Genomic DNA, 13,103 nt, shown 5'->3' on the forward strand with positions numbered 1-13,103 from the left:
AAAGCTGGGAGCGGCCTGATTTTATCCCTGCGTTTACAGGTAGAGACAAAAAATAGAACCACGCTCCTGGATTGTTAATTCAGCCGTGTGTGTGTGTGTGTGTGTGTGTGTGTGTGTGTGTGTGTGTGTGTGTGTGTGTGTGTGAGTCAGAGAAAGACAGAGGAAGGGGTGTGTGTGAGTGTGTGTGTGTGTGTGAGTCAGAGAAAGACAGAGGAAGGGGTGTGTGTGAGAGAGGATGTGTGTGTGTGTGTGTAACAGGGGAAGGTGTGAGTGTGTGTGTGTGTGAGAGAGAGAGAGAGAGAGAGAATAGGGGGCAGTCTTTGTGCACAATATTGGCAAATGCCCATACATTTACCTACCCTCTAACCTGCTTAGTGTGTCTGTCTGGTGGGGGGGAGCTGATCACTAACACAGCCCCTCCCCAGAGACAAGTCCACCTTCTGTGGGGATTGGATACAGCAGAAAGGAGTGTCCTCTGCTACAAACCTTCCCTGGCACCTGGCTCTGGGGCCCTCCTTGGGGAGGGAGGGGTGACATAAATTTGGGAGCCTCCCCCGTGTCCCCCTGCTACCGCCTGGGCTCCTTCCCCTGGTTCGCTGGTGGCAGGTCTGGGGAGGGAGCTGGGCTTGTTATTTTTTGCAGCCTGCAAACCGCCTGAGCTAGATCTGGGTCCCTCCGTGCAGCCCCCTCGCTCCCCAATCCCCCCCCCCGACGGGAGCCTGCCCCCCACATTCCAGGGGGGCGTTGCTCCGGCTCGCTCCCTACACCCCATTGTTCAGCCCGAGCGCTGCTCTCCTGCTCCCCTTTCTTGCCCGTGGTCCCATTTTGCAGCGTGTGGGCAGATCTGTAGATTTGGATTTTTTTTTTTTTTGACTACAGAGTGACAGATGGCGATTCCTCCTTCCCCAGAGAGAAAAATCTCCCTGAATGCAGGCGCATGTCAATCATTGGCTCTCATGTGATAGCTCCAGCCGATGACGTGCCAACCATATGGCATTGGCATCAGAGCTGGTACCCCCTTTGCTTGGTAGAGATGCCACTCTCGCCTCCTTTTGGATAGAGCACTGAAGAAAGCTGTAGCACCTTAAGGAGCATTGCCCTGGTCCCAGAAGATGCTGGGGACAATGAAATAAGAATTCCTCCAGTTAGCTTTGAAGGTAAGTTATGTAAGAAGTGAAGGGGGTGGGGGACTGGAAACTTGAATGGATAAAAAGCAACTTCCAGGGTTATTTTTTTTTCTCCTTCAGAACTGGCTTTATTTTATTTTAAGATCCGATCTATTTTTTTTTTGAGGGGGGAGAGAGTCTTATTTAAATTCCCCCGATTTAAGAGGGCAGAGCTCTGTGAAAATGAAAATAGACCCAATAAACTCTCTTCCATCCGTTGTCCCACCAGGAAACGAGATCTCGCTCGATATATCTGTACACATCGGGTAGGAACAAAGATGAAACTAGAGATTTTTTTTATTTTTAACGGAGGAAAGGTGTCTTTAAAATCAGAAGGCTCCGGCTTTAATTTTTTGCTGGTTAAAAAAAAAATTGCACTGCACACACACACACACACACACACACACACAAAGACAACGCTAAGGAAATTGACATGAGATCGCTCCCTTCAATCGCCTGGCTGGAGAGAAAGATTCTCGCAGCGAGATCATCTTGCAAAGCAGAGAGAATTTGCTTTGGGAAATATATTCGTGCTGCGAACTCCGTAGTTTTTAGCAAGACACTCCCGTGTCTGGACGCGGGGCTGGGCATTCGTTTGTATTCTTAATCTGGATTTTTATATCTATATACCCCCAAACCAGAAAAACCCGTTAAGATTTGTTTCTAGTGTCAGCCTTCGAGAGGTTGCGCGGGAGCCGCAGCTGGGGTGTGATTATGTCTCGCTGCATACAAGGGGGTTGATCAAAACCACAAGAACGTGGCGTGGGCAGAGGACAGTGATCGAATGCAAAGTTGGACAGCTGGGCCGAGGGGGGGGGCGTGCAGTGGGTCTGATCGGGCCGGTATGGGGAGAAGGGGGGAGGGGGTCAAAGGTATTCATAATAATCGGAATGATCTGATCGTCTGTTTCAAGGCGGGCGAAGGGTGGGGAAATGGGTCTGTTCTGAACCACACGGCAGGAAAAGTTGAAGACTGTTGGCAGTGTCTTGGGCCGCAATGCATGGAGAAGAAATTGACACCCAGGGGGAGGAAGTATCGGCCGAGGAGGTGGGGCGGGGGAGAGAGAGACGAATGGGGGGAAATCGGTTTCCTAACATTTAAATCCCAGCCCTGAGCCCAACGGGACGGAATAAAGACGGCGGAAAATACAAAAAAAAAAGTAGATCAAATTTAAAATAATAATAATCGGGAATTCCAAATGAATTATGAACCCAAATCTATCAAGCAAATGTCCCGGGATCAGTCACAAGGCGACGGCGAAGCCAATTCATTTCAATCCCACTTTGAAACGATTCGATCGTTTTGACGAGGGGTCTGGAGCTGGACCCCAGCCTTTCCCGTGGCGATTTCTGGGTTCGCTCGCTAGATTCTCTCTGCGGGGGGGTGTTCCGCGTGGGGAGGGTTTCTAACCCACTGGAAGCCGGGCGGAAAGTCAAGGGCAGATTGGCATCCAATGAACAGTTCCTCCCCCTGTTTCGTTTCCATTGCCCACTGCACCCCGCTCCGGTTCGGCGCCTGGGGAAGTGACCGTGCAAATCGCGTCTCCCACCCGCACTCCCAAATCGAATCGCCGCAGGAGCTGGCCACTTCTCCCCCCCCCTACACACACACACACACACACACACACACACACACACACACACACACACACACACACACACGGGGCCGGGCCTGAGTCCCCGCTTCGTGCAGCCGAGCCAGGGGCCGGGGGCCGGAACCGCCGCCGGGGCGGGCCGCAGCCGAGACAATGGGCATTTGGGAAGGAGCGTGGCTAAAATGTTCCCTCTCTCTCCTCCCCCCGTCTCCCCCTCTCCAGCCATCATGTTGACGCGGCTGTTCAGCGAGCCCAGCCTGCTCCCCGACGTGCAGAAATTCCCCAGCTGGGCGGAGGAGTGCGAGGAAGATGAGCGGAGCGACAAGGAGGAGCGGAAAGGTAAAAGCGCCCCGCTGCAGGAGGAGTCGCGGGAAGGCTCCTTGGGCGAAAACAAAGAGGACGGGGACCTAGGCGGGGACGAGGAGGAGGAGGAGGAGGAGGAAGAGGAAGGGGTGGAGGAGGCCGAAGGGGACCGGCCCAAGAAGCGCGGCCCGAAGAAGAGGAAGATGACCAAAGCCCGGCTGGAGCGCTCCAAGCTGCGGCGCCAGAAGGCCAACGCGCGGGAGCGGAACCGCATGCACGACCTGAACGCGGCGCTGGACAACCTGCGCAAGGTGGTGCCCTGCTACTCCAAGACGCAGAAACTCTCCAAGATCGAGACGCTGCGGCTGGCCAAGAACTACATCTGGGCGCTGTCCGAGATCCTGCGCTCGGGCAAGCGGCCCGACCTGGTCAGCTACGTGCAGACTTTGTGCAAGGGCCTGTCCCAGCCCACCACCAACCTGGTGGCCGGCTGCCTCCAGCTAAACTCCCGGAATTTCCTCACGGAGCAAGGCCAGGAGGCCGCGAGGTACCACGGCCCCAATTCTTCCTTTGCCCTGCACCCTTATACCTACCAGTGCTCCCGGCTCTCGGGCACGCAGTGCCAGTCCGGCACCATGGCCAGCTCCCACGCCTTGCGGACACATGCCTATTGCGCCACCTACGAGACCCTCTATGGGAACGCGTCCCCAGACTACAACAGCTCTGAGTACGACGCCCCCCTGAGCCCCCCACTGTGTATTAATGGCAACTTTTCCCTCAAGCAAGACTCTTCCCCGGACCACGAGAAAAACTACCACTATTCTATGCATTATTCTGCCCTGCCAAGCTCCCGGCCGGCCGGCCATAACTTGGTCTTCGGCTCCTCTGGGATGCGCGGGGGCGTGCACTCCGAGAACATGCTGCCTTACGACATGCATCTGCACCATGACAGAGGCCCCATGTACGAAGAGCTCAATGCGTTTTTCCATAATTAACCCCCTTGTGACCACTGAAATTTCACCCCCCCCCCACGACTGCACATAGCAACCCCCCCCCCAACCCACTTCCATTCTGCTCTAGGTTTTAAATGTCTCCTCCGCCCCAAAACTGTGAACGTACAATTGTTAGGTGTCTCCCCGTAACACACACACAAAGCTAGACTTTGCTCGGCTCACGGCTCTAGGTGAACTAGTCTCCCCTTTACTTGTCCCCCAAGGATAGCAGACCAGAACAGAGTATACACCGAAAAGAAAATTTACTTTGGTGCAATATATATATATATATAATGTAAAAAAAAATATTATTAAAAAAGCTAACCTGCAGGTTTGCAGTCGATTGAAACAAGTGTCTATTATGACCACATGGAAAGAGAGTTTTAGGGAGAAAAAAAATGGAAAATTAGAAACCCCATCAATTTTTTTTAAAGGGACAAAATGTGGACAGTAAAAAATAAATGGGGGGAAAATAGAGAAATCGAGCAATCTTTCCTCCCCCGCAAAAGTAAAGTGTATTGTTTGGCAACACATCAAAGTAAATTTTAAACAATGCCAGCCCGTTGTTGTTTTTTTTTAATTTATCAGGAAGCTTTTAGAAGGGGTTATCTCAGAAAAGGGGAATTCTCTATTCTTTCCGAGGATTCAGTAAAAGATCCCATGGAAGTTTAATTAAGAAAAAAAAATGTTTGCAACTTCAAATCAGCATTTCAATGCAGTAAGAACTTTTAGAAGCAATAAAGAGGCAAACAGAAGATAAATATATATATCTATATATATCTATGCAAGTAGGTACTGAACTAGAAAAGTAAAACACAAAAGAATTCATATGGAATATTAGACTATGGACCAAGCAACTTGTTGAGGTTAAAAAGGTGCACTTTTTGATTTGAAGGGAACGGAATGTTTACGTTCCCTTCATTGTTAACAATCAGTGACTTCAGCTTTTTTGAACACCCTTGTACCACAAGTAACATATTTTCCAAATTGTGTGTCATGATGTTTTTTACCTGTTTTAAAAACTTTTAAAAAAATAGAGGGGGGAAAAAAGATTTATATTAAATGGCAAAACTGTTTTGTTATGCATGGGTAGGAGCAAAAAAATGCAAATATGCAAATTATAAAGGTGGTGTGAAGAGAGCACTTATTATGCTATATATTTTAGTTGGCTATTTTTCCTATACTGAGGACTCTTTAAGTTATTTCTTTATGTAATGCATTTTTAGGGGAGGGAGGGAAAAATTTGTGTAACGAACACATCCGTATAAAAATATGGTAACAAGACCTGAACTGATGTATCCTGGTATATTTTTTGGTGCATTGATCTAATTTGTTTCATTATTATTTATTCCATTTTTAACACATTATTTAAATCAGGAGACATCGTTAACATATTTTTAAACCTGCCTACATCACCTTTAAACATACCAGCATTTTTAAATAAAAGCGAGGAAGAGAATTTCTGATAAATGTTTTAAAAAAGTTTTACAAAAAAAAAATTGTAGCAAAGGTGAAAATGTCTATCAGACACCAGAAGTGCTTTTTTGTGTTTCTGTTCAGTTTAATTGAGATTAATAAATATTTATGTCGAATGATATGCAAAAGACAAACCGTTTTTTACAGTGATGTAATTTTTTAAAAATCAGTATTGTTTTGCTATAATCATCTCCACAAAGTCTCTTGGTTTTACATACGTCCCAAAGTTATTCTACATTTTAGCTAGCGTCATAAGGCAGATTTTAAAAGGTTAGAAATGGCATCATATTTTTTATTTTGCCTTAAATCTCTCTGACACTATTTTTAAAAAAAAGTGAAATCAAGAATGTGATGGTGTAAGTAAACAAAACAGATTCTGAGAAACTTACCAGAAACTAGGGGGGGGGGAAAGGGTGCTAACAAGCTAGAGAAGTTAAAAAAAAGTACATAAATAAACTGCATGCATCAGTATAAAACAAGAAAGTAAAATATTTTTCCAGACTCTAAACTCGTATTCAATTGGATGTTTTAAGTATTACTCACAGTGGAAATTTCCACAAGAACTGATATCTTATGTGAAATGCACCAGTATACTCATTTGACGTTAAGAGCAGCAGTCAGTTGTGATTTGATTCAAAAGTGTAATTAACAAGCGTCCTAAGACGACAATTAATAAATATTAAATGTTGACTCTGTCATGTTTACTAGTTTACTTGAAATACTCATGCTAAATATATATCCACGAGACCCCATTCTTTCAGCCAGAGCACTCTCGGAGTACTTTTTTGGAGTGAGTGGCAAAGGAGATCTCAGAACTACTCCACTCCCAGAAGCTTAACTTGTCTTCAAGGCAGCTGTCGATTGGCAACACGCTTAAAAATATATAGCGACTTTTGCAAGAGTCACATTCGATGTTATGAAGTTTAATGCAGTTTCCTTGTCGTGTACAGCTGGCATCTCCTTGTAACCCTTTTAAACAGTCTTTTTTCCTTTCCTTTATTCTGCACGCCAGTTGCGCGATAAATTCAGAACAAAAATATCTCTAAATACTGGTGCAATGCATGCATGGTTTGCCAAACAGGAGGGACAAAAACGTTTTTGGATAAGGTGCATAGGGTTTATATTTTAATATTCCGGCTTGCAGATTTTTTTTTAAAATATATAACAATTATCATTCTAAAGTACCCACCAGGAGCACTGATATCAAATCTCTATACACCAGGAAGGCACTGTAGAGATGGTGACAACCATATCACCCCCAAATAAATACAGAAATGCAATCTAGCTGGTCCTGATCGGCGACAGAGTCTGAGCCATTCGTGATGGCACCCGGAGTTACCCTAAGGGGCTGGCAAAGAAAGATCAAACAGTTGGTTCCTTTCCCCCCCGCCCCAGGCATTGTCTGAGAGCCGGGCAGAGTGACCAGGCAGACTCTGGGAGCTGTCCAGAGCTCCCTGGTGCTGAGCAAACAGCTCGCAGGCAACCCGAAGCCTCCCATTCAAAGGGGTCTTGGGAAGCCCAGACATCCCCAATCCTTGTGACATTGGATCCACCCTGGTCATTTCGTTCTCCCCACTCGCCTTGGCTCATAAACCCGGAGTCGTGTCTAGGGAGGGCAGAGGGGTTACTGTCCACACGTAACAACCAGGCATCAGGGAGGGTTCGACGGGCGCGTGGTTTGCGCTGCCAGCCGCACAAAAATGCCACACTGGCCAGCCAGGGAGAGAGCTGGAACCTGGGCAGTCCATGGAGGGGCAGGCAAAGGCCCCCTTCAAAACACGCGGAGGGAAATATCTCCCCAGGCTGACCGCTTCCTTTGCGGGAAGTCTGGGGAAGAGGCCCAAGCCAACAGGCGCCCTTGTAACCTCCCATGTGATGCGCCGCGGAGTTTGGCCAAAATTCAGACCAGTGGTTTTTGTTTGTTTTGTTTTGTTTTGTTCCCCCCCTCCCCAAACAAAGGAATAAGCCATCAGGGCAGGTAGAAAGATGAGCTTGAACTTACCTGCCATTAAAAACGGAGGGGGGGGGAATAAATCGCACCTTTTATTTGAAGGCTAATTGAAGGTTTTTTTTTTCCCTATAACGCGCTGCGATCACTAAATGGTGCTCCGGAAGCAAGTGCTTAGTATTAGGTCTCAGTCTCTGGGGCTGGGGCTCGCCTGGACCGGGCAGCGGCCCCTATGGTTGGGAAAGAAGAAAGAGACGTGATTCGGGCGAAGTGGGGATTCACCCACGAAAGTTCATGCTCCAAAACCTCTGTTAGTCTATGAGGTGCCCCAGGACTCTTTGATTCTGGAACGAGTTAGCCAGTAGCAGTCAATCTATACAGCACCTCGGTGGGAGTTCACCCGCATCTCTCTCTCTCTCCACACACACACACACCATGTTCACCCCCTATTTTCAAAGCTTTGAATTTGAGGCGGGGAAGCAAAGAATGAGCCTGCCCCCCGCCACAGAGCTGTGTGTGGACACACGCAAGCCGCCAGCCCCGCACTCCCCGCAAAAGGAGGTGACCCAGGCTGGACTTTGACGTTTTGAACAAAGTTCGCCGGCATTTTCAAACCGACCTGCTCTGCGTGAATCCCAGGCAAGGTCAATTCTTAACAGACTTTGTGCTAGGGTCGCCCTTTGCTAGGAATGTGACTCCATCACACACACGTGTGCATGGTGCACGCCAGTGGACGGCTGTGTATACTGCGCACTATAGGTCCATGTCTATGTCATATATGATCGATCTACCATGTGTGTAGACACGTGTCTGGTTCAGCTATATCGATCGCATCTTGATGGATCATATCGACAGCACATCGATAGTTAGCGCTACAACTCCGTTAGAAACCCATTCGGGGAGAGGGGGTCTCATGTTTTGCGGCGTGCCAGCGTCAAGATGAAAAGGGGAAAAAAAGGATTGGGGGGAGGAATCACTGGCGATTTCTGAATTTCAGAGGGAAAGGCGCAATGGCCGAATGAAAGGGAACAGGTCAAAAGGAAGGCGCGCAGCTGAAGACGCACTTAAGAAATTGGGTCTGGGTACCATGTGAGTAGCCCAGGAAATGTCACCTTTCAAGTTCGCACTAATTTACTATTTGTAGGATGGGCTGAACGCCGCCCAACCTCCCTTCTCTCCGAAGATGCGCGGGGCAGGTGAGGGTCCCCGCTGGGGAAAATCTGGGGTTCTTTTACAGCCAGAAAACTCCTTCCTCCAGGAAACCACCAATAACAATAACGTGTTTCAACGATCTGAGTTTCAAATGCCCACCTTGGCTGGAAACGACCGCTGAAGGAGGAAAGACTTTTCTAGTCCCCCCATGAGGGAAAGTGGGGAAAACCTCCCCCGCCTCACTAAAGCGCTCCACTATTGCACTCTTCAATTCAGCTCCCAGCCCCGGTCAGAAGCTCTGATGCCCACCCGCCCCAAGGACAGCAGGAAACCGAATCCATTTGCCGCCCCTCTGACTTTTGAATCCGTCAAAATAGCCCCGCTAGAAACAGACACACCGCGACCCTCCGCGACCAGCGCTGAAAATTGGATTCGCGGCCACCCGGGCTCAGGCTGCGCCGGTTGGGTTGGGTTGGAAATGCTGCAGGAGCCGGCGCGGAAGTTTGGAAAGTCACTAAAAAAGGGGCTAATTTTAGGGACTTTGGAAGAGGGGGTCGGATGAAATCTGGGGGTGATCATTTCACCTGGAAGGCACCTCACCCCCCGCGTCCCTTTGCAAAATACAGTTTGCCTGTTTTGCGCAGTTCATTTCTTAACACCTCTTTCCAGACCCGCCTTCCGTACGGAATCTAAACACGACCCACACACCCTCGTTAGCGGTTTGAGCAAAAGGCACCCCAGCGAGGGCATTCCGCTGGATTTCATTTCCCTCTCTGGGCTTCCAGCCTTGCCGTTTTCCAAAGGGACAATTCGGGGTTTGAATTCGGGGCACTTTTCCCCCTAAAATTCATTCCTTTCCCCCGCCCAGTAAAGTGACTCGTGCAGACGGGTCACGGCTGAAATAAGTCATCCCAGCCTAAGGCGAAACTACATCGACTCCTTCTTTTTAGTTCTGGGAAGCAGATCAGAGCCAGGGTCCGCTGTGTGTCCCCCCAATACCATCGCCTCTCCCGAATAACTGGAATGTGTAGCTAGATTTGAATGTCAGCGGGTAGAATTATTTCCAGAGCGATTATTCAAACTTCCCCGTCTGTTCTACATTGTCAGTATCTACAGCGGCGGGGTGAAAGAACCTTCCCCCCAAAGCAATTCTACATAGAAACAATGTCTCGGTTGGTTTTATACAGTAGCCAGAATTACAGGCAGCAAAAAATTCGCCCAAGCACCAGCTTCTGGAGACGAAGCAAAACAAAACAAAAAAAAGTTTTGCTCACTTTCCACCTTTCTGGGGAAAGGGCAGGCTGTATTTTCAAAATCACATTTTCAAACATGAAAAATGCGCCCGTTCCTAACCAGGGCTCTATAACTATCTAGCTCGGGATCTTCCCCCTTGGGCTGAATTTAAAAAAAAAAAAAGTGCTAACCTTTTCCGATTCCTACTTTCTGTAAAGCTAGCTTAGCGGTAACATTTCTAGTTCGCACGCAGCCTTTCACTGGTTCCGCAGTGGTAAAACCGAGGATTTCTTTTGGGAGTCTAATGCCAGGCGGTACTTCGTGCCAACTGCCAGCCAAGGGGCACTGCGGGGAAGAGGTTAGCCAGCTATCCTGATTCTAGGACATCTGTTCATTATATTGCAGTTTTAAAGGGAAAGGCCCCTGGTATGCGAGGCACACCCCAGCATACGTCCATTGCACTTAAACTGCCGGTTACAGCTGAGCAAAATCAAAGCATTCCGACCTGAGGAATGTACCGTGGAAGAGGGACCATGGCAAGAGGGGTATTTACAAAATTGGGGTGGGAAGGTGCGATGGGAAATGGGATTCATTTGCAAATGTTCGAAGGCTTCTATTTTTGTTAAGTCGCTTCCCTCCCACCCCTCATTTTTCTTTTTCTTCTGCCAAATTCCCAGACTTACAAATTCAACATTTTCTCCTTTTTCACCAGAGTTTGACATTATAAAATAAAACTCCCCGGGTTGTCCCCCTTTCTCCTTCAGAGCAGGTACTCTTTGCACCAATCCAGACTAGTTCCGTATGGAATCAGCTGAGAAAATATTTAAAAAAAAATACGAAAATACAAACAATATTAGGTGGCCGACGGAAAGATGGGGATTGTTGATGTCACCTTGGTCTGATTGAAAAGAGGGCAAAAATTTCGTGGTGATGGTGGCATCAAAATAACTCGAAAGGATAGGGGAGATTAAGCTAAAACTCATCAAAGCTTAGATACGAGGGCTTCACATAGGACTCTACAATTAGATAGATAGATAGATAGTTAGATAGATAGATAGATAGATAGATAGTGGGGTGTGTATGGGGATAGATAGATAGATAGATAGATAGATAGATAGATAGATAGTGGGGTGTGTATGGGGATAGATAGATAGATAGATAGATAGATAGATAGATAGATAGATAGATAGATAGATAGATAGTGGGGTGTGTATGGGGATAGATAGATAGATAGATAGATAGATAGATAGATAGATAGATAGATAGATAGATAGATAGATAGATAGATAGATAGATAGTGGGTGTGTATGGGGATAGATAGATAGATAGATAGATAGATAGATAGATAGATAGATAGATAGATAGATAGTGGGTGTGTATGGGGATAGATAGATAGATAGATAGATAGATAGATAGATAGATAGATAGATAGATAGATAGATAGATAGATAGATAGATAGATAGATGGGGTGTGTATGGGGATAGATAGATAGATAGATAGATAGATAGATAGATAGATAGATAGATAGATAGATAGATAGATAGATAGATAGATAGATAGATAGATAGGGTGTCTCTGAATGGCATTAAGGATTTCAAACTAGGGAAAAGATTTAGACACATAGAAATTAAGTCTGGAATCGGCCCAAATCGTTAAAAACGGAGATTTCCCTTTTCAACTCTACCATCCACGCAGCTGAATTCTGAATATTCCTCCCCCAATATTCGAGAAACACAATTTAAATTCATTTAAAAACACGAATATTTCCTAACAATACTAGCAGATCGCCAGTGATGCCGAATCACTCAGCTGGTCTCCTTTGTCTATTTCATTTTAAAAGTTTTATTTTTCCCCCCCTCAACCCCTAACTCTTTTTAAAAGCAGCGGTAGCCAAAGAGAACAACAAATCGCCCCATGTTTTTCTTTTCCTTTCTTTTTTTCCCTTTCCATGACAAAAAAGAAGCGAATGTAAACACTCCTGTATGCCAACCTACTGCCACCGTGTGCCCACTGGGCAGTGCCAGCCAAAGGGGGGGGATGAGGGGAGGAGTCATTGCTTCAGTTTAAATTTCATGGCATCTGTTCATTATTATACAGTGTGGATGTTTATATGGACAGCTAAATTAAAGACAGATTTCTGCCAAAATTGCAGCTACCATAAAAAAATGATGATACAGGACCTGGTAGCTTTGCTTTAAAAAACAACAACCCGAGAATGAGAGAGCAGGGGAGATTTTTTTACTGTTGCAGTGAATCTTGACTAGGGTGTGGGAGATGTGGGTTTACCAGAATTCTGTATGTAACAAATATGTATCTAGATAGCTGAGGATGTTTAGAAGGTCTTTTCTTCACATCACACTACAAATCAGGCAATTCCACGATTCTCAGGCTCAAAGCACTGTCAGTTAGGATCATTTTTAAACCGGAGGCTCAGATTTCTTCCGAGGCAGCTACAAAAAGGCAGAGAATGTAGAAGGATTTTTCAGGTTGTTTCCAGCAAGAATCTGAACATTTCAATTACCCCCCCAAAAAAAAAATTCACAGGGGGATTGGGTTAGATTAATTCCCAGGTATTTTAAAGTAAAATAATAATAATAATAATAATAATAAAAAGATCTTGGTGGATTTAAACCTCCCCTGAATTTGAAGGATGGCAGTTCATATTTCTCTTTTTCCTGCCCCTGATACAGTCTGTCTCCCCCCCCTTCACCACTCCAGTCTGACAGGATTCATATCAAAAGAGTTAAAACAAGGACATCTGTGCCTAGAATTACTGTGAATATCAAAACCTGCCAATGACTGTTGGCATGAACCGAGTAACAAATGCTTGATACTTCGGAATGCTGAGCAGTTTGGCAACTCACATGCTGCTAGTTCGGGGGAGAGAGAGAAGGAAAAAAACCTTCCAAACTGGACCCAATTGAAACTTGCTGCCCCGGTCCCGCTTCTCGTCCCCCGGCCGCGTCTTTCAGCCCCCGCGCTCGGCCTCGCCTGAACTGGCTCTGAAAATCAGCGTGCCCCGCACATCCAGCGCGCTGGTGGCTCGGAAGCCGAGGCTGGTTCCCCTCGAAGGTGGGTTACTCACCTTAGGGGCAGTCGGGCTCGGAGGGCGAACGAGGTACTTGTTAAAATGCCCAGTGTCCAAAATGCTAAGAAAATTAATGACAGGTGCATGGGAATAGACAGATAAAACAGGTACAACCCCCCCTCCCCATATATAATATATAACCCAGACATA

The 13,103-nt window shown here is 46.7% G+C and overlaps 1 protein-coding gene across 1 annotated transcript; it reads left to right on the plus strand.

Moving 5' to 3' along the window:
- Positions 1-543: 543 nt before the first annotated feature.
- NEUROD2 (neuronal differentiation 2) lies at positions 544-4,317 on the plus strand. The gene is made up of 2 exons (XM_005301816.4): positions 544-1,157; positions 2,983-4,317. Exon 2 carries the CDS (start codon positions 2,988-2,990, stop codon positions 4,056-4,058), a length of 1,071 nt encoding a protein of 356 aa, XP_005301873.1. The 5' UTR covers positions 544-1,157; positions 2,983-2,987; the 3' UTR covers positions 4,059-4,317.
- The last annotated feature ends 8,786 nt before the right edge of the window (positions 4,318-13,103 follow it).

Source organism: Chrysemys picta, chromosome 24, assembly GCF_011386835.1.
Source record: "Chrysemys picta bellii isolate R12L10 chromosome 24, ASM1138683v2, whole genome shotgun sequence".
Taxonomy (NCBI): domain Eukaryota; kingdom Metazoa; phylum Chordata; order Testudines; family Emydidae; genus Chrysemys; species Chrysemys picta.